This window comes from Centruroides sculpturatus, unplaced genomic scaffold (genome assembly GCF_000671375.1).
Source record: "Centruroides sculpturatus isolate CEXI.00-Female unplaced genomic scaffold, Cexi_2.0 scaffold73, whole genome shotgun sequence".
Classification (NCBI taxonomy): domain Eukaryota; kingdom Metazoa; phylum Arthropoda; class Arachnida; order Scorpiones; family Buthidae; genus Centruroides; species Centruroides sculpturatus.
Window position 1 is genome coordinate 487,223 of NW_019384330.1, and position 22,605 is coordinate 509,827.

A 22,605-nucleotide genomic window follows, 5' to 3' on the forward strand; every position below is an offset into this window, starting at 1 on the left:
AAATAAAAAAAAAAAGAAGAAGAAAAAGAAAACATTAGATTATATTTAATATAACAATGGAATAAATATTAAAATTATATAAATGTTTTTGATAATTTACAAATGTTAATTACATATTTTATTTTTTATATTTATCATTTTTAAAGATTTGTATACTAATGTTTCAGTGGACGTCTTCAAACTCCCACAACTCCAACTACGCCATCTGCTACTTCTAGTTCTAGTCGATCATCACCTGGAGGAGATTCCACACCATCTCCGTCTCAGTTATGTGCAGTGTGTGGGGATAACGCTGCTTGTCAGCATTACGGTGTACGCACATGTGAAGGTTGTAAAGGTTTCTTTAAAGTAAGTGACACATCATTTATAATAATTTATGTTTTATTTCATTAATTAGATACAGAAAGATTCAAATATAATTTTATACAAATGTGATACTTTTTTTTAACAGCGTACGGTTCAAAAAGGTGCAAAATACGTGTGTCTGGGCAATAAAGATTGCCCCGTGGATAAGCGCCGACGTAACCGTTGCCAATTCTGTCGGTTTCAGAAATGCCTTGCAGTTGGAATGGTGAAAGAAGGTAGAATTTGAATTTAAAATTTAATACATAAAATATACTGAATAAAATTAATTAAAGAATAATCAGCAAGGACTGTATAATTTCAAGATAAATAGAGATGAATAAATTTTGAATTTATTTATCTTTCTTATAGTTGTAAGAACTGATAATTTGAAAGGAAGAAGAGGAAGACTTCCTTCCAAACCAAAATCACCACAAGAATCCCCTCCTTCTCCACCTATTAGTTTGATAACTGCTTTAGTTCGAGCTCATGTTGATAATACTCCTGACATTGCCAATTTGGATTATTCCCAAGTATGTTTTATAGATTTTATTAACTTTAATATTAAAATTTAAAAATTCTTACCTTTAATTTATATGGATCATTAGAACAATTTGAAATAATCAAGAATGCTATTCCTGCATTCCATTTAATTTGTATAATTCAATAATTTAAATTAAGATATTTTTCATTTTAAAAATCTTGTTATAATCTGTGAAATATTAATATTTTTGTTTAATTTTTAGATAGCATGAATTTTAGAATAAATATTTATTCTTTCATTTGTCAGCTGTAAATAAGATAATTTTTAGATATTTTTTAAAAATCAATATATTTTCATGGATAAATTTCAAACACTTAAAAATATTTTAATAGAAAAATATTTAAAAATAGCTTCAAAATCAAGATCATAAGATATGTGAATGTATCTTATGATTCACAAATACATAATTATGGTTATTGAAAAAAGTTTTGATACAGAATACCAAAAGGTGATACACCTATAAAAACATTAATATCATTATTAATTTAAAAAATGTATTGTTTCTTAAATAGAAGAATTAATCATCCAAATTATTATTAATTGCAATAAACAGAAAAATGAATATCTGTAAATTATCCATGATATAAATATTAAAATTAGAATATATTTCTTAGGTATTTGACTTATGAACTCTACATCATGTTAATTTATCTTTACTTTTAATGCAGTACTATATTAGTAATTTTTTATAGTATAAGGAACCAGTACCTGGTAAAGAATCCCCAACAACTGAAGCAGAAAAGGTTCAACAATTTTATAATCTTCTGACTTCATCCATTGATGTCATACGAATGTTTGCAGAAAAAATTCCTGGCTTCCTTGAATTAGATAAAGATGATCAAGAACTTTTATTTCAATCTGCTAGTCTGGAAATGTTTGCTTTACGTTTAGCTTACAGGTAATAATAATAATTGCAAATTTGACTCAAGGAATTGTAATATATAGTCTGTTTTGTAGAATATGAGGAAAATTATGAGGATTTCTTTTATTTTTATACTGCATAAACTGTAAAATAAATAAATAATTTCAACTTAGAATAATATTTATGAAATAAATTAACACTGAAAATGCTGTCTTTTCAATGTTATCTATGTTTAAGGACGAAAAGAAATGTTCTCGCAATTATTTTCAACTTTTTCAAAACATCTTCATCAGGCGAATGGCAAAAGAACATTGTTCAATGTTGTGATAAAATTTAAAATTTTTAACATTAGCTCATTCTAGATGGGACGTGATGAAACTATTTTAATATTTACTATTATTAAAATAATTTGAATTAATTATAGTTTATTTTTTTAATGTAGAAACATTTTACTATATAAATATAAATTATTATATTATATATCAAGTAAATATTAATGTTATTAAATAATTATATATATTTACATAAATAAATTATTTAAATTTTACTTTAATATTTAAGTAAATATAAAGTCATTTAGTCACATATTTTTAAATATTAAATGCTCATCTAACACTTCTTATATTTGTTTTTTTAAATATTAATCTGACATATAAAATATTGATCACTGTTGCTTACGTGCATTACTTTGTTTTAATACAGAAAATACATTTCAAATCTAAGGATTTTGTTTGTTTATATTCTTCATATTTATTTATATTCACTTATTTACTATTGTCAAAATTAAAAACAAAATATGACCTTGACCTTAATAACATATAAACATTTTTTAAGTGTTTCAACAAGTAATATGATAACAGATTCCTATAGTTATTTCACAATAAAGTTTTGATAAAAAAATTCAAAGTATTTTTTAAAATTTTGTTTATTTTTTTGCCTATTTTATTAAATTATATGAGACATACTTAATGACTATCTGAAGGATTATTATAAAAAAAATTAATGATATTTTTTACAATTTAGATAATAATTTCCAAATTCATTAATAATAAAGATATTTGATATAAAAACAGTAGAAACTGTACATATTTTTTAAAAGAAATTGTTGCATTTATACCATTTGCTTCTTTCGTATTTAGAAAACAAACACACACACATACACCCCCCGTCACATATATAAGAATTCAAATAAAAAATAATAGTAATTATTGATTCACAATGTATTTAATTTTAATGGGCTTATATATATTACTGAATCTGAGATATGTGAAAAATGAATCAATAACAATTATTAGTTATTTAAAAATTTTATACTTAAAAATATATCAAGAACTACACAATTAACTTTAATTTAAACTACTTCAAAGAATAAAGAGTGAGAAGAATTAATTCTATTATAAAACAATTACTGAAACTTTTATAAAATTTTTTATATTTATTTTATTCCTTCTTTTTCAGGATCAAACCTGATGATGAAAACTTTATTTTCTGCAATGGTATTGTACTTCACAGGGAACAGGGTCAACGAAGTTTTGGAGAATGGATGACAGCAATTTTAGATTTTTCACGTAGTTTACATAATATGGAACTAGATATATCTGCATTTGCCTGCCTGTGTGCCTTGACATTAGTGACAGGTAATAAAAAATAATAATTATAACTTTCAGTTAACTATTCATCTTTGAATAGAAACAAAACATCACTTGAAAAATTACATATTTTTTATTAAAAAAAATGTCTTTGAAGTACAAAAATTTAAAACAATTTCATTCCGTAGAGCGGCATGGCTTAAAAGATCCTCAAAAAGTTGAACAACTACAGATGAAAATTATTGGTTCTTTACGTGATCATGTGACTTACAACAGTGAAGCCCAAAAGAAACCATATTACTTCTCTCGCATCTTAGCAAAATTACCTGAGCTTCGTACACTAAGTATGCAAGGTCTGCAACGCATCTTCTATGTGAAGCTCGAAGATTTGTATCCTGCTCCCCCACTCATTGAAAATATGTTTGTATCAAGTCTCCCATTTTGAAATCAATATTCATAAACTATTTAAAGTAGCTTGAAAGCTGCTAGTTAAACATCATCTGCCAAGAAGATTCCCATCATCCTAAACATATATAAGTAAAAATTACATCTGCAATGTACTTAGTTAAATTTAAAGTGCTATAATGAATGGAAAAAGAAATAAGTTTTTATTGACTAAATTTAAAGATCCATCATAAAGACTTTATATAAGAAATGGAATAATGCAATTATGGATAGACATTATTGATAATGAGATGAGATCTGATTTGCCATCTATAGTAGTAACTATATAGTCATATGTATATTTATAAGTGAGCTTTGAAAAGGATATATTGCCCTTGATATTTGTTATCCCCAAAACGTACAATCATGAAGGAAAAAGCTTGCATTTATGCCAGTAATTATACATATAACATTTAATGTTTAATATTATATGAATAATTACTAACAGGCAATAGTAATTACATAAGAAAGTATTTATCTCAGATTATTCTAATCTGAATTCTGACATAAATATGCAAGCTTTCCTGCCTTCTATAATCATCTGATTATTATACTAGTCAGATTCTAAGTGTCATAATAAATTTCAATTGGTTCATTTTTTTTCATTTAATTTCTTATATACATATTTTGTTCTTCCATAAGTGGTTAAATGTGATTTTATTTACATAAACATCAATTGTGAATACTTAATTCTCTGTAATGTGTACAGAATTTATTATACATAAATTATATATATATAGATCTATATATATATACAGTAGTTATATTACATAATTCTCAAAGCATTAAATGCTCTTGACTGAAAATTCTGACAGAAATCAATATTGTTGCTCTGTCCACATTTCCCTGATTCACAATGTATATTTTGAGCATACCAAGAAAGGTGCTATACACAAATTATATTAAGTCAGATGACTAAAGAAAGAAGAGTTATTTTAGAAATGTATATTTGTTACAGTCTTATATTTTTATTTTTAGTGTTATTTAGTCTTAATTTGTTTATTAATATTTTGTAGTTATATAATTNTAGGTTTATTTTATTTTATTTTATTTTATTTTATTTTGACGTTTTCTGTTTAAAAGTCAGAATTAAATTATTTTCTAAATGTCAGTTTCTTAATATATTATTTTTAGTTACGTCTCGGATCATAATATTGAGTAAAAACGTTAATAATTAATAAATTAAGAAATATCGAAAGAATTAAAAAGACATGGGAAAAGGAGAACAAGAAGCAATTTTGATTTCTGATTCTCTCGTTTATTTTTTTAATGGTCTACATTTTGTAAGTTAATTCAAATAATCAGGAACACTAGTCAAAGCTTATAATAGTTCCATGCATTGAAAAACATGATCATTACATTGTATGGTATTTTCACTTACATAAAAGAAAAAAAAAAACATAATATCAGTATTTGTTGACATCTGAACCACTGCACAATTGTAACTACTTATTAAAATTGTTGTTTATTGGCCAATGTTGTTCTTCTTCAGATGCTATATATAAATGTTGCAGTTATGTGATGCAAAAAGAAAAAAATTAAAAAAAAATCAAGTTGAATAATATATATGTAAAATATATTCTTCCGTTTTTTGTGATGGACACTAAATTTGAAAAAAGAAAAAAAAAAAACAAAAAATTTGTTGTAGTTTTAAAATGTTTAACCATTAAATTTATTTCCTTTACTGCTGCATCAATACTGTGTGTTGAATAAAAGTGCAATATTATATATAAAAGCATAATATGACATTGTTATATCATGTCTATAAATCAAAAAAAATTTTTAAACTCAATACACATATGTGACGGGTTACGTTTCCATTAAGTTCAGTATACGAAGTCCAGTAACGAACAATAGACATGATAAAACAAGCCATTATATATGCCCGTTATGAAGATATAATTGTAATCCACATTGAATATTTTTTACCATTTACTTTTCTTCCCCTTGTAATTATTTTTTATATACCCCTATATTTGTGGCTCCGGCCATATGTTTATGTTGTGATTATTGTAATGTTGCCTTTTCAAAGCAACCTGTTGAAATATCATATCAGGAGACTTCTTGTATATAGTAAAAAAAAACAAAAAAAATATGTTTTATGCAATTTGGCTTTGTGTCTGAGTGGACCAATGCAGTGTATAAGACTGGTTGTTACTTGATAATATAAGCTATTATATTCTGAATAAGCCTATTTGTTTTTATACTTACATACATAAAATTTAACACACACAACTGTATGGTAAATTATATATATAGTTATTTAAAAAATTTTATAAATATATTGATACATGAATGGAAAAATATTGTTATAAAGTAAAATATCAAAGAAATACTTACTTAAAATATACACATTTGTTATTAAACTTTAACAAAATTATATAATAACGAATTTATTATAATTTAATTCAAATGTAACTGAATAAGTTATGTTCTTCGCTCATGTACATGTCTATTCAGTTATTACTGTGCTGATATTTAATAAAAACTGTTAATTATTTAATTTATAACGGTCTCTGCAGCATTATTTTTTATAATAATAAAGAAATCTCTTGAATTTTTAATTTGTAAAAACTCATTGTCATTGAAAACCGTCGTGAATATCAGTCTATTAAAAAAAGTAACAACTGACAGCGCACCCTTTCGAATCGTTAAAATTATTTTTTTAATAATAAAATTTTTTAAATATTATTTTGAATATATATTGTTTTTATTTTCGTAAAAATTCTTAAATTAAATTTTTTAACATTAAAATAAATATTAGCGGATTTAAAATGATATTTCTGAAAATCGTGTATAAAATCGAAAAATAATGCTTGTTTAGCACAGTTAATTTAATAATTAACGGACTGATACATTACATTTTTTTTCTGTTTTTAATAAATTTAAATAATGTCTAACGTTATAATTAAAATTAAGCATAAAATGTTAAAATATAAGTGTATGTTTCCAATGCAAGCGGATACATAGCAATTCAAGTTGAAACGGAAGCAAATGTCACGGATATCAACTTCCGCTATTTGGTATGATCTTTATGATACTGAACTGATAATTTTATCTAATGAAAATTCCTTCTTTATAAAAGAAAGCCGGCATTTTACATTACGCTTCATTATTATACGTTTCTAATGTTTATTGTTGTGCATAAGTTATGTTAATGTTTCACGTTTCATTATTAAAGTTTCTTTAAAGAGATAATTTTTTATAATAAAGTTTTACGTATAAATTTGTTTTTTGGTTATTTTTAAACTAAAATTTAACTAACTTTTAGCACATTTATGTAGTAAACTAAAAACTATCAACTGAAATTGTTTGTTTAGTTATGGCAACGCAACACTTGAGCGATCTGCCCTTAAAAGAAAGACCTCCCGGAAGGGAAATCTTTTTAAAGTGAAAGAAAGTGGCCCCTATTTAGGCGTTACAGACGTGGAGAAAACCCGGAAAACTCCACATGGCCAGCCCGACCGAGCGAGTCGCGAATCTACGACGGAACTCCCAGTGTCAGGGAACGAAGACCGCTTGCCCACTGGTGGACCATCAACTGTAATTAATGTGGAATCATCCCTAAATCATGTAATGCTATTTCTATACTTTTCAATTACTATCCTAAACCCCATGCAACATTTCGTATGGCTGTTGCACATACCTATCAATGTAATGCACATCCTCGAACAATCTACTTAATTGTACTGAACAATAATACCCAGAACGGGTACTGAACATTACATTATTTTATTAATTAATTACGATACATGTGTAACAAAGCATTGACATAAATTGTACGATTCTCTATGCAACACTTCAGAAACAAAAAGAAACCATTCTGTTACTTATGAGTCGATACTAGTTTAATGTAGCATTTTGGTAAATAACACATCCCCTTGTAATGTATTGTAACGATTATATGTGTACCTACCCATCTATATCGGTGTTTCATAATTTATGGATGGACACTGTGCACGCGATCCCGGGCGTACACACACAAATTTATATAGATGCAATGGCGCACCCAGAGGGGAAGCCAAGGGACCCTGACACCTTCCAAAAAGAAAAAATACACTAGAAAATTTTGGCCGTTTGCATCATCGTTTAGCGGATGCCAGAGTATGCATCGGCAAAAAGTCTAAATTGATCGCCCTATTAGTTTTTGAAATAATTGGCTGAAAAAACACTTTTGCTACCATCATATACACAGAGTATAAAAATTTATCTTGGCTATAACATATGCAAATTGTATTAAAAAATTAATTTACGAATGATAAGTCGCGTTAATTTAATCTAATTATATAATACACTAAGAGCGAATACTCTTCAATTTTTTTACATAAAGAAAAAGTTTGATTCACGATTAGATCAGTTATTGACACAGTAACTGACCCAATCGTGGAGATATGATATCGAATTCCGATTACGCAGAATGGAATATATAAATATGATTAAAATTCTGGATCGGATTCGTGATTAATTCTTCAACGACGCAAAAGATTACCTTATTGCATGGTGGTCAAGGTGGCAGTCTACCGATCTGAGGGACCTGGGATCGTATCTGGACTGGGTCGAAAAATCCCCAGGAATTTTTCGGAGATGGTCCGACCGGATATGTTGGCCTCCGTTCCTCATCACCCGGCTTCCCCATTGTGGACCTGGCTGAACCCATAATGAAGCCCTCTTAGTGACTAAAGGACAGAAAGAGGGAAAAGTTATGAAAAAATTACCCAGCCTAATACACGAAAAATTGTTCCTAAAATGTATTGAAGAGTTTTTTAAAGGTTTCTTGCTGCAGTAAGGTTTCAAAATATTCACAAATTATTATTATTATTATTGGAATTATTATTTGTTATGGGTAGTCAGCCCAGTCTTTACCATTCGGCCATCCCATTATAAGCATGATCGAATCTTTTAACCCACTCGTGGTCAATTGGATAAAATCATTGAATACTGCTAGTTGGTTTGCGCTGGACAACCGGTTGGCGACGTAGATTTTTCCGAGTTTTCTTCACGGTAACACCTAAATAGAAGCAGTTTTCCATAAAATATCTCCCGGGCATGCGCTGTGGGTAAGAAGCGCCCTGTGCAAAACCCTTTCAGGGCCCTCAAAATAGGTTAAACATTTAAGAATTTGCAAAACAGGTATCCATATTATTTTCTATTGACATACAGTAATTGATAAATCCACTAGACGCTCTTGAGACATAGTCGACCGCAAATAATTTTTTTATTAATTTTAATTTCGAAAAACTTATTTCTCCTAATGCTACAGATATTGGCAGAGTTAAATAAATGTGTATTACAATTGCTGTGTTTGGAAATGTGTTAGTCAAATTGCTTTCATATATATATATATATAATTTAAAACATCTTGAGGAGCTTTTTTGTAATAACTTTTTTGTAATAAAACAACGTAAAGTTTTTAATTCCTCAAATAAAGTTATACCTTCAATATCGCGACTGTTGTGATTTGAATTGTCACATAGTTTTAAATGCAAATCTTCTTTGTTTTCATCTTCCATAATATCAAAAGTTTTACAAGATATTTTAGCTGCACTATTCATTACGAAATTTAATGAGTGAGCGGCACGTGGAATAAAGAAAGCCCTTGAATTTATTTTGAAAATTATAGTCTCTGTTATGTGCAATCAATAGTGCATTTCTTAATCAATGACTTCTTAAGCTCACTATATTTTGAGCAGTTTTTAATGTGTGCGGAACTTGTCTCGCGAGTTTTTAGTATATGACTCAAATGTTGCCAATCGTATACAACCGTATAATGTATTAAGTTGAGAATGTTGATTGCTAAATAATTTGAAATAATAATAAAAAACCGAATTTCGAGATTCTGAATAAACTAAATAACTTCTTAAAAGTTTTTTCCAAAGTTCGAATTAGAAAATTTGAAACCACATTCATCTCTAGGAAATTCTTTATTAACTTATTAACATTCTATCTTTGATATCTATATCTTACTTAATTAAGAACTTAATTTAACTAATATAAATTTTTGTTTCAAACTTTAAAATTTATCACACAAATTACATTTTGTTAAAGAATTTAATCATTTTCTAATTAAATTAAAAATTATTTACCTTTTTGATAATTATCATAACTTCTTTATTGACATATTTAGTTGGTCCCAAATTTTTTATATTAAAGGCTCAAATTTTTAATGAACATTCAAGTATTATTAAATTTTCAATTGAGCAACAAGTTGTTTGGTATAAAACTGAAAATATTGAAAAAAGTATAAAATTCTTCATGACTTCTCAATGATAGGAAAATTTTACAATAATTTTCACCTCTCTTTTGACAGATTTTATATAAAATCCTTTTAAAAGAAAGGATGTGATATAAAAATTATTTATATATAATTATTTCCTTTCGTATTACTATAGATAATAGTTATTTTAAAGTACTTTATTATTTCTATTTTCCTATTCACAATTATGTACACAAATTATTTTTAAACAAATATATTTTTCTATTTATTTTCTTGACATATATTTGTAAAGACAAATTAAAATAATTTATTATTGCAATAATTAAAAAAAAGAAAAACTATCCCAGATATGTCAGGCCCATCTTTCATTAAACAGTTGCTTCCATTATGAGCCTGACCAAATTTACAATATGTATGATTAAGAAAGGCCCTTCTAGTGCCCACCGGGCAGAAAAAGTTAAAAAAAAACTTATTTTTAGTAAAAGAAAACTTAATTTTTTTAAATGTAAGCAAGATTTTAAGCTACAAATTTACTTAATGATAAAATTATATGTTATTTGGATGCTGTCAAATCTCGATGAAAGGAACCAATTTCATAGGAAGTACATTATCTTTCAGAGTAACAGAATGCTTGAAACATTTTCTTACATCTTAGCATTTACATTCATGTTCTAATGTTTCATGAAATTAATAGAGACTAGAAGTGGAAACCTTAAGGATAGAAGGCCTCGATTAACTATACACGAATATCCGATATAAACCGAAAGCCATGTTATTTCAATTCATAAAGTTTCCCCTGAAAGGTGTTAAGACCCTATTGCCGGCGCGTCTCTATTGTTAAAGGAAAAGTATGATGTACAGGGGCAAATCACTATTATTAACATTTACAATTTTTTTTCTATAAAACCCGTCTCTACATCATGATAAAGCTTTTTGCTATTTTATAATAGTTTCTTTAAAACGTTTTAAAATAAACATGATAAAAGATAGCACCACAAGGTATTTTGAATGTTGTTGCCTGGAAAGTTACGAAATTCGCTACTGTAGTTTTTAGAACAAAAGTTTTTTTAAAATTTCTTCTTATGTGAACAGACGCTTAAGGATATTTTTAGTAAATGATTAAAGAACAGGGAACAGAACAAATATAGAAAACAAAACGTTATTAATTTTATGACTTTTTTATAATTACAAAATTTAAAACTATAATTTTATATTGTAGGAAAATGCTATTGTTCCTCTAGTACTAACCTCGTTTTCTATCTTTACTCATATTTTAGGATATAGTTCCAGGATATTTTGGCTCTATGCGAATTGTTTATGGCTGATGACTGTGAAAACGAGTAAAAGGCTCGAGACAAACTCGTACAATGGTCCGTCGAAATCCCATTTTTTACAGACAAAGATCACGAAATCCAAATTTTTAACATTAAATCGAATCGCTACAACAATAAAATTTTCTTGTTGTTGAGAGAGAATCTATTGTTGACTCATGCAATTATTTATTGCGAGTATTTTTTCGAAGTTTGCTTCATTTGCAGCAATTGTGTAAGTAAGTTCAGACTACGATCTTTCTAGATTTAAATACTTTTTAACTTTGATAAGCAAAATATCACAATTAGCGGTTTTGGTGTTTTAATAAGAATTCATCGGTTTCCTTCAGAGGAATCAATGTTTTCATTTATTTTGATGGAGCCGATTCATTCTTATCATTGTTAATTTTCCAATTGTTAAAGCAAAATTAAGATTAATAAATACTATAAATCTGTTATTGCCCGCTATAGTTTATATATTACATTTGTATATACATTAATATCCCATATGAAATTCGTCTGAATCTTAATTAATTAGAATAATTCGATTCTCGTTTCCTCTATTTTCACAGATGTTTTGTGTTACGGCAGTCAACAGAATAGTGCAATTTTTTATAAACTAATTTCTCTATCGAATATTAAAAATCGTCGAAAAGATTAAAATTATTACATGTAATAAATAGAAATTTTATTATAATATTCAAGGAATTAAAAGAATCATTTTTGCATTAGAAATTTACAATTCAGATTAGAATAGAAATATTTCTTAATGCAAGTTCTTTTTTGATAACATTTGCTCATTTTTCTTTGCAGAATGGATAATTTCAAAGAATTGAAGAAGTGGCACACATCGAGCCATGCCGAGCCCGAGGATAGTCTTCGCCTCGTGTAATACGACAACTGTTGAGTTCTTCGCCGTATTTTTAATCTTTTATCCTCGTCGCCACTGTTGGGTTCTTAGCCACTGTTAAGTTCTTAAGGGAGAATGCACTTTAGAACGTAGTATTTTTATGTAGCAAAGAAACGGTGATAACGGTCGGACAGAACACCGGTCACGTCCTACTCATCTGGCTGACCCGAACAAAAAGACAACAACNTGTACATATTTCAGTTAGTAGAGAGGTTGCGGCCGAAGTTTTCATCTCTCAAACGTGAACGCAGAACGTCGAGCGCAGCTTACAAGATAGCGGCGCTCGACGTTCGGCGTTCACATTTGAGAGATGAAAACTTCGGCCGCAACCTCGCTAGTGTGTGGCTGTCATACATCTGGAGAAACGTTAAAGTAAACAGTGTATACCTCGTAATAGACATGAAATTATTTTCTTTCACGTAAATAGACTAATGAACATCGGTCCATTCTTGTTCTGAGGAAGATTTAATTACTCCCTAATAATTTATACTTTTGCATAATATAAGTAAGGAATTATTCCATTTGAAAATTTGTAATATATTCAAATAGCATAAAACGCCCTCCTAAGTAGTGCCACCCTCATAAAGCACCAATTCGTGAATTTCTATATTGCTCTTCTTTATAAATATTAGAGAACCGTTCAGTATTGTGAATTACCGAATGAATGATTGTATCGTAAACGACATTGAAACTCCCTAACTCAACAATTGTATGTGGATCTACAGTAATTACTACATAAAAATTCTTATTGCTTAAGATACTTCGCTTTAGCGATATACAGTATTTAGTACCAATTGCAGAGGCGAATAAACAACTACGTTAAATCCAAGTTTGACTATATTGTATTTGTATTTCATAAAAATAATTCTTTGTGTTTTAATAACAATGTGAATTGTTGCTTAACAAAAATTATTTTTATGTAAAGTTTAATGATAAAAGAAAATTTATAACGTTTTAAAGTATAGAAATGCAAAACATTTTGAACAGTTTTGCAATATATCGTGTGATCGTAATTAAAGTATTTTTACTTTCCCGGCTGTAATATATAACAGAGGAAAAGTATGACGACCGGTCAAAAAATGACCCCTCCAAAGATTTTTTACATTTTTAGACTTAGGACACCTTGAAACGTCAAGAAATGCAAAAAATCGAGGGTAATTTCTGTATGTATGAATATTTGTGGGGGGGCACGATTTTGTTTACTCTTTGAAGCGTAATAACTCCCGTACTTTTTGTCAAAAATGTCTGAAATTTTTCAGGGTGGTTTGTTTATTAGGGAAATTGATGCTCTTAAATTTTGCTGGTTAAAGGTCGAGGAGGTGAGGAAATAAAGAAAGTCGTGTGTATCGCCAGTAGGGTAGGACTAAATGACGATTTTACTTGTTATTAGCATTTACAACTTTTTATGAAACCTATCCTTACCACCACATTAAGATTTTTGCCATTTTATAATAATTAAAAATATAAAAGTTTTAAAATAATATAATATAATAACAGATGGCGCCACACACGCAGTTTTAAATGTTGCCGGGGAAAGTTAGGCAACTCGTTACTGGATTTTTATTCAATGCTATTTAGAGAGAGATTTTGCTGTTCAAATTTGGTTAAACTTTATGTACGATACTTACAATACTTAATTCACAGTATTGCACGTTAACGATACTTAATTCACACATAAATAGTTCACAGATATCGAGAGCTCTCTACCAAATATTTACTAGAAGGATTCATTTACGAGGTATTTACGGGGCTGGCGCTACTTAAAAGAGCACTATATCGAGGGTTGGAATATATAAATTATAATTTCACTACATTTATCAGAAAAATAAAACATTACTTAAAAATTAGAAGAGTAAACTTGTATAAAAGCAATATTAATAAGATTTGCGAACAGCTGAAATATAATTAAAGTATACTACTTTATCAATTATTTTCTGATAGAAACAAAGGGGACAATATCATTATTTTCATGAAAACAATTATATTTAACACAGATCGGAGGTTCTGGTTTATTTGTTATTGGATACATGACGATGGCTTTCCTATCGAAAAACTATATTTTTGATGAAGATATAAAAACAGACCTTATAGCAATATTTATTATGATAACCGGTGGTGCAATTGTTGTGTTTACTGCTTTTTCTTTCTTTGCTGTATACACGAATAATTTATCAATTATGCGAATGGTAAATATATATTTTACTATAAAGTAAACCTATTTTATTTATTTACTTTTTAATTTTAATTATATTTAAAAGTGCTGCGTTGTCCTTGGATGGATATTGATTGTGCAACTAGAAGCAGGAATTATTTTATATGTAAAAAAGAATGAGGCAAGTATTGTAAATTACAGTATTTTGTATTATATTATATACTAGCTTACCCGTCGCGCATTGCTGCAATCTCAGAAGAAAGAAAATTCAAGCAAACTCGTTATGATAAAATTAAATTTTTATTTTATCATTTTTATTGAAACTTATTATATTATTATTATTAATCATTTTCATCTGGAAAACATTTCAAAGTGTCGTTTCAATTCTATTTATTTATTGGAGTGCTCGTGGATACACGATATTTTTTGTTTTTTCGTCTGGTGCGTACACGAATAATTCGGAAGGTTTTCCGACGCGTGAGCTGGCCACATACAGTTGTCCATGCGAGAAGCACGGATTCTCCAAATTTAGCCCACACACTTGCAGCGATTGTCAAAAGCGCGATATTCCCCATTTATATATATATTTTTAAATCCTTTATAATTTTAATTATTTAATTGCTCCTTCCTCTCTTCCTTGGCATGTTGGGAAATTTCTGATAGTTAGATAATAAACCGTTTTATTGTAATTTGTCTTTTTAAATTATTTCGAGTCGATATTAAAATTTGAAAAAGGGCGATACCTAGATCGGTAAAATAGGCGAATTTCTTCCTACAACTTCGGTCGTTGTTCGGGGTACAGTTAAGATTTTAACGAAGTTCGAGCGAAAACATAATTAGCAAAAAAAGTCGAAATAAAGTGATTAAACAAAAATGATTACAAATATCGTAAATAACAGTTCACAAATGCATATATAGAGACATATATATTTTTGAAGGGGGGAAATGGTCTTCACAATTTGAAATCGATCAAACACACTGTGCGCGAATGCTCGTGTAAACGCGCGCCATCTATCGTAGGATAAATGTACTTCGCGGGAGTGTATTAAAAAATTAAAAAAACTTTCCAAAGTTTTATGGCAATCGTACTATGCCACAAACCTTCGCCAGAGTATATTAAACAACTTCCCAAAGTTTCACGGCAATCGGATAAACGGTGTGGTAATGCATGAAGGACATAGGACACACACACAGACATACATTCATTTTTATATATATAGATGAAGATTTATAGTTATTATCTATATCTACACTATATAAGCAATAAATAAACTTACATTACAGAATAGTAATCAATCATAATTTTATGTGATTTTATTATTTTATACTATTCTCTATACAATAGTTGTAGAATAACATTTCAAATGTATTAATATAGATACAAAAACAATCTCTTAAGGAGGTCTTAAGCTTCTTCAATATATACATACAGTATTAATAATGAACAAATTGTATAGTATAAATTCAGTAATGTCAGGTGATAAAATATTTTAAAGTAATATATATTCCATATTTTGATTAATAAATTTTTCAATATTTAGGCAAAGAATCTAATTAAAGCGAATATGTTTTATTCTTTCAAAACTTACTCGTCAAACAATACTAATCGAATATTATGGGACAAGTTACATAAAAACGTAAGTTGTTTTATGAAAATTTTTCCTGTATTACAATATACATTTTATTATTTAACAAATAAATTTTTAGAAAGAATGTTGCGCAGTTACTGGTTACTTCGATTGGATTTCTCGTTCTGGGAATATAGAATTACCTAAAAGTTGTTGTAAATCTCAAAGCTTGGATAAATGTATTGCATCAATGTCACAGCAAGTAAATTTATTTCCTAACTTCTATCAGTAAGCCCGCTTTTTACGACCTAATCGATTTTTGGTAACTCGTCGTAAAGTGAACATTTAGCTGGATGCCATAAAATTGTGATTACGTTCTTGAAAAAAATACGTTCAAATCTCTCTATAGCGATATTTAGCCAAACGAGAAATGTTGTAGAGAGATTTATTCTTATAGTGAAAATTTTTAAAGTATCTTTCTACTGGAAAAAAGGACCTAAAATTAAACTAATTCTAAAATATAATGCTTTAAGGCGAATGCTCTTTTGTATTTATTTTAATGAGTGTAACTTGCAATACTAAGACATTCCTGTAAGCTTTCTAAGAGAACTTCATTGTGTCAAATAAGTTTAACATAACAAAGTTCCTCAGAAAATTACATAAGGATGTCTGTTGAAAATTATACAGTTTCGCTGAAAAGCCCACATTTTANGACATACATTCATTTTTATATATATAGATGAAGATTTATAGTTATTATCTATATCTACACTATATAAGCAATAAATAAACTTACATTACAGAATAGTAATCAATCATAATTTTATGTGATTTTATTATTTTATACTATTCTCTATACAATAGTTGTAGAATAACATTTCAAATGTATTAATATAGATACAAAAACAATCTCTTAAGGAGGTCTTAAGCTTCTTCAATATATACATACAGTATTAATAATGAACAAATTGTATAGTATAAATTCAGTAATGTCAGGTGATAAAATATTTTAAAGTAATATATATTCCATATTTTGATTAATAAATTTTTCAATATTTAGGCAAAGAATCTAATTAAAGCGAATATGTTTTATTCTTTCAAAACTTACTCGTCAAACAATACTAATCGAATATTATGGGACAAGTTACATAAAAACGTAAGTTGTTTTATGAAAATTTTTCCTGTATTACAATATACATTTTATTATTTAACAAATAAATTTTTAGAAAGAATGTTGCGCAGTTACTGGTTACTTCGATTGGATTTCTCGTTCTGGGAATATAGAATTACCTAAAAGTTGTTGTAAATCTCAAAGCTTGGATAAATGTATTGCATCAATGTCACAGCAAGTAAATTTATTTCCTAACTTCTATCAGTAAGCCCGCTTTTTACGACCTAATCGATTTTTGGTAACTCGTCGTAAAGTGAACATTTAGCTGGATGCCATAAAATTGTGATTACGTTCTTGAAAAAAATACGTTCAAATCTCTCTATAGCGATATTTAGCCAAACGAGAAATGTTGTAGAGAGATTTATTCTTATAGTGAAAATTTTTAAAGTATCTTTCTACTGGAAAAAAGGACCTAAAATTAAACTAATTCTAAAATATAATGCTTTAAGGCGAATGCTCTTTTGTATTTATTTTAATGAGTGTAACTTGCAATACTAAGACATTCCTGTAAGCTTTCTAAGAGAACTTCATTGTGTCAAATAAGTTTAACATAACAAAGTTCCTCAGAAAATTACATAAGGATGTCTGTTGAAAATTATACAGTTTCGCTGAAAAGCCCACATTTTAGCTAAATAAAGTAAAATTGATAATTAATTTGAAGTGCTAAACAAAAAACGAGGTGCTAAAATACCAAAAACACGCTAAATATGGCAACCGTGATCTCATCTGTACTAACTGCGGGTAATGTTTTTGAAGAATCTGTGTATTAAGAGAGTAGCACATTTTAATTCCAAAAAACGATAGCTAAATTAAAATTAATCAGCATTTAATTTATAGCATTATTACCGTTGTGGAGAAAGGAAAATATTGTATTTTAGGAGTAAAGCATAAATAAATAAAGAATAAATAAATAAATGTATCGCTAAACAGAGATGATCACATTAGAGGATATTCTTCAAGCGGGAGAAGTTTTACATTAAGATAATATGAATTTCGTAGGAAACTATATTTCTTATTGTTATGACAAGATTTGTCGTTAAATTGATAGTCACTGTAGTTTGAATTCAAACATATTGTACAGTGGTGGCGACGAAAATAAAGGAATTTAATACAGTCGTAAAAGAAAGTTGTAACTACAGTAAGACCATGCTTAACGCTGCCTCGATTAACGCTGATTCGAAATAACGCGGTCTGTTCGAAGCCTAAAAATAGCTCAAAATTTACGTTAATTCAAATTATCGCGGCATTTCATTGATTCGTATATAATACGATTATCTCCAAACACGAACCAATCAGCAAAAGTGGCAATTCGTCGTAGCGCCGTACTTTCCTTAAAATTATGTTTGTTTAGTGCAATTTTGGAAAAAATATAACATCATGGATGCCATAGGAAATATCGAATTCGCTTGGCAAGAATTAACTAATAAATGTATGAACGAAATGTGGAAGAAGTTGGCTAAAGGTATCCAAGAATTCTCAACGAGAAGAGTCTATCGCTATATCGTTAGGTTGACCAAATTATCAACCTAATCGATATAGCAAGACTAGGAAATGTAGACGAGCAGGATATTTAGGAGTTACCGCAGGTTTCTGGTGAGAACCTTACCAACGACGACCTTCAAGAACTGGCAGAACAAGAAATTCATGTAGAACTGGAAAATAGTGATTCTGAAAACGAAGAACCAAAAGAATTTTTCTACAGATTTCCTTAGTTAAAGTTTGGTAACGATAACCGAAATCGTTAATCAAATTGTAGCAAATGATCCAGATTTGAAAGGAGTGCAAAAGTAAGAGGAGGCGTTTTGGATGCGATCTCTTGCTACCGACATTTGCTTAAAGAAAGAAAAAGAAAGAGACAAATGAAATTATACGACTTTATCGCAAAAATAAGAATTTCAGAAGAGCCAAAACCTTCATCACAAAAAATGAACTTTACATTTCTGTATGCATATGTTTGTGTTATTTAACATATATTATTATGCAAATTAATATAAAAATAACTTTAAATTAAAGTAAAATCTGTTTATTTTTGGTCGCATGTTTCCCTTTCCCTATTTAGTCTGTGTAAAAATGACCTCGTTTAGCGCTTTGTCATCTAGGAAGGTATCCCCCGCGTTAAGCGGGGTCTTACTGTATATCAAACGTAAAAGTGGCGGTGTAAACAGGTCTTAAATCGGGGTTTACTAAATCTAGAATTACAATATATGATTATGATATTTTCTTAAAAACTTATTTCTTATTTTTCTTAGGAAACAATATTTGAAACAGGATGTTATGATAAAATTATGATGGATGTGAACTATAGAATCAAGTTATTTGAAATAAATAATTCTACTGTTGTTGTAATAGGAGTAACTATTAGTATTTTTTCTCCAATTATTTTTTGAAATATTTATAAAATTACTTACTTAAAATAACATTTTTATACAGCTAGAAAGCATATTATTTGGACTTCTTTACGTTCGAATTAAAAATAATATGCCACAAGAAGAAAGAAGCGAATCGTTCGAAACCGAGGAGGAAGAAAGTTCGGAATCTGAAGGATAAAAAGGATAAAATAATCATTAAATTCGAATGAAAATATATTTAATGAGAATAAAAATAAAATTAATTGTTTTTATAGGAATGTAATTAAATACATTTTTAGTTTTATCTTATCATTTATTTTAAAGATTATATTAATCTATATATATAAAAATGAATGTATGTGTGTGTGTCCTTCATGCATTACCACACCGTTTATCCGATTGCCGTGAAACTTTGGGAAGTTGTTTAATATACTCCAGCGAAGGTTTGTAGCGTAGTACGATTGCCATGAAGCTTTGGAAAGTTTTTTTTAATAAACTCCCGCGAAGGTTTCTGGCATTTACCCTACGATAGATGGCGCGCGTTTACACGAGCATTCGAGCACAGCGTGTTCATTCGATTTCAAATTGTGAAGACCATTTCCCCTCTCCAAAAAATATCTCTATATATGCATTTATTATTTACGATATTTGTTATAATTTTTGTTTAATCACTTTATTTCAACTTTTTTTTTTTTGCTAATTACGTAATCGCTCGAACTTTGTTAAATCTTAACTGTATCCCGAACAACAACCGAAGTTGTAGGAGGAAATTCACCTATTTTACCGATCTAAGGATCCCCTTTTCCAAATTTTAATATCGACTCAAAATAATTTAAAAAGACAAATTACGATAAAACGGTTTATTATCCAACTCTCAGAAATTTCACAACGTGCCAAGGAAGAGAGGAAGGAGCAATTAAATAATTAAAATTATAAAGGTTAAAAAATATATATATAAAAATGGGGAATATCGCACTTCTGGCAATCGCTGCGAGTGTATGGGCTAAATTTGGAGAATCCGTGCTTCTTGCATGGACAACTGTATGAGGCCCGCTCACACGTCGGAAAACCTGATTTATTCGTGTACGCACCAGGCGGAAAAACAAAAAATATCGTGTATCTACAAGTACTCCAATAAATAAATAGAATTGAAACGACACTTTGAAATGTTTTTTCCATGAAAATGAATAACAATAATAATAAGTTTCAATAAAAATGATAAAATGTAAATTGAATTTTATCATAACGAGTTTGCTTGAATTTCCTTTCTTCTGAGATCGCAGCAATGCGCGACGGGTAAGCTAGTATTTAAATAAATATGAATAATGATTAATTCTTGCAATAATTTTTATGGGCATATTAAATTGCATGTTGAAGTGGCCATGTTTGGATAGACAAGCAATACCATAGATAAAAACTAAAAAGAATTATTTATTATTGACATAATTTTCAATAAATCTATTGATTATAGGTGCAACAAGAAGAGGCATAAAGAGACATAACCATATAGGGCTATATCTCTTTATGCCTCTTCTGGTTACGTCTCTAATCGCATTAATGTTACTTAACTGCGCGTATGGCGCAGTTAATTAACAGTAATGACGTAGAGAGGTATTGAAGTTTATCGAGTCTGACATTTTCTTGGCTCTTAATTCTTGACACATAAATCAGTAATAATAATAAGTGTCGTCAAACTTATGGAGGAAAGAAGAGCTGCTTGAAAAAAGTGAACTGTGCATGCTAAAATTCGATTTTTGTGGGCTATTAGAGCAACGTTCTACTTTAAAATAGCAGTTCGAGTACTGTACTTTGCTTGGAAATATCGAATGTGAAAGCGTATCTGCACGAAATAACTTTCAGTTTACCTTTCAAGTGTGACCTTGGAATGAAATCACAATCCAAAAAGGCTTACTACAAACTAGCAAGTGCTTCGAAACTTTTTGCAATTTTTAATTCGTGTTTCCACTCCAGCAGTTTTTGCTTATTTTTGAAAAATAATTTTAAGTTTATCTTCTGGAACTGCTTTACTTTTACATCGTGCACACTGCAATATTTCCTACTTCGAGAAAGTTTAGTCTGCAATTCTAATTGTAACGTTAAGCATTATTAACTTAGTACCTTCATGTATTTGATGTAATGTCTACTCTTGTTCAGTTCTAAAGAGAAATAGTCATTTTAGTTGCCAATTCAATTATTTTTTGAAAGTTTATTAAAAAATACCAGGAAGAAATATATATTAAAAAACTGTAGACTAAATACAAATAAAATATTTGATGTCTTCACAATCACAGTAATACAATTAACATTAGCAGAGTTGGCCTTTCTTTTGAGGCTCTTCTCTACTTACAAATATGTAAATTGATTAAAAGTCCGCTGGCAGCGGATTCTTTTTAAAAAATTTTCAATAAATATTTTTACAAGCAGATCGTCCACGTGTCGCGTTGCTGAAACGAATAAACCAAGATTTCTCCCTGTGAGTACTAACATGGCCTTTCATAGAAATGCTTTCATAGGTTCACACAGGCCCACAATGCAGCCCGGCATATCCGGACAGATAACTCTAAGAAAACTTCCGAGTTTATTTGAATTTGATCTCTGATTCCTTCAGAGCGGTTTACTGTCACCCTAACCGCTCGACCCGTCCCGTAATTACACTATTCTAATACTGTTTAGTTATAAAGTAATAATAAATACTTTGATTTACAGAATACCAGCACACATGATAGACCTCAAGCATCAAACAAGAGTGCTATGAGTACTCTTCAGGTGTCTATTTGTTGCATATCGTTTCATCATTGCTTGATACGATACAGTACAACGTGTTAAATTCTATCTCTGTATCATCGTTACGTTAAAAACAGAAAAGTTTCAGCCTTCTAAATCCTATGACATGAAACCAATGATCACTACAGGCTCTTGAATGTAAAGACAATTAGGAGAATATAATGATCGTGGGTTTTATACAGTCAGAGGGTTGCTCCATAAAATCAATGGTGAAGCTAATAATATATATATATACTGTATATATTTTTTACATTAAATTTGTTTATTCATTTTAAACTCTTTCCGTTTTGTGGGTACTAATAGTGGGGTGTTCAGCCAAGCCTGTAATATGGGCAGCGGATGGTGAAAGATGAGACTCGACATTTCC

At 29.0% G+C, this 22,605-nt stretch overlaps 2 protein-coding genes and 1 long non-coding RNA gene across 5 annotated transcripts in view; 2 read left to right on the plus strand and 1 right to left on the minus strand.

Moving 5' to 3' along the window:
• The window catches only part of LOC111629592 (probable nuclear hormone receptor HR38), a 20,514-nt gene extending 16,688 nt beyond the window's left edge, over positions 1 to 3,826 (plus strand). For all 3 annotated transcript variants that reach the window (XM_023373506.1, XM_023373498.1, XM_023373500.1), the window contains exons 4-9: positions 168 to 348; positions 452 to 581; positions 715 to 875; positions 1,579 to 1,784; positions 3,207 to 3,385; positions 3,526 to 3,826. In XM_023373506.1, coding sequence (XP_023229274.1) covers positions 168 to 348; positions 452 to 581; positions 715 to 875; positions 1,579 to 1,784; positions 3,207 to 3,385; positions 3,526 to 3,782 — 1,114 coding nt within the window. In that variant the 3' untranslated portion in view covers positions 3,783 to 3,826. The remainder of the gene's footprint in view (positions 1 to 167; positions 349 to 451; positions 582 to 714; positions 876 to 1,578; positions 1,785 to 3,206; positions 3,386 to 3,525) is intronic.
• The window catches only part of LOC111629621, a 24,837-nt gene extending 13,345 nt beyond the window's left edge, over positions 1 to 11,492 (minus strand). Inside the window, exons 1-3 of the long non-coding RNA XR_002757372.1 lie at positions 11,244 to 11,492; positions 9,865 to 10,001; positions 1,595 to 1,891 (exon numbers count right to left, since the gene is read on the minus strand). This is a non-coding gene — a long non-coding RNA (uncharacterized LOC111629621). The remainder of the gene's footprint in view (positions 1 to 1,594; positions 1,892 to 9,864; positions 10,002 to 11,243) is intronic.
• Positions 4,902 to 19,728, plus strand: LOC111629611 (leukocyte surface antigen CD53-like). Its single transcript, XM_023373510.1, has 7 exons — positions 4,902 to 5,064; positions 14,210 to 14,401; positions 14,474 to 14,548; positions 15,909 to 16,004; positions 16,075 to 16,197; positions 19,356 to 19,457; positions 19,537 to 19,728. Exons 1-7 carry the CDS (start codon positions 4,993 to 4,995, stop codon positions 19,651 to 19,653), a joined length of 777 nt encoding a protein of 258 aa, XP_023229278.1. The 5' UTR covers positions 4,902 to 4,992; the 3' UTR covers positions 19,654 to 19,728.
• Positions 19,729 to 22,605: the final 2,877 nt, after the last annotated feature.

Bases quoted from the DNA above. Each gene is read 5' to 3' on its own strand.
- LOC111629611 (XM_023373510.1), top strand. From the start codon at position 4,993: ATGGGAAAAGGAGAACAAGAAGCAATTTTGATTTCTGATTCTCTCGTT. The intron at 14,402-14,473 runs GTAAATATATAT...TATATTTAAAAG, and splicing joins ATTTATCAATTATGCGAATG to TGCTGCGTTGTCCTTGGATG. The intron at 16,005-16,074 runs GTAAGTTGTTTT...ATAAATTTTTAG, and splicing joins GGGACAAGTTACATAAAAAC to AAAGAATGTTGCGCAGTTAC.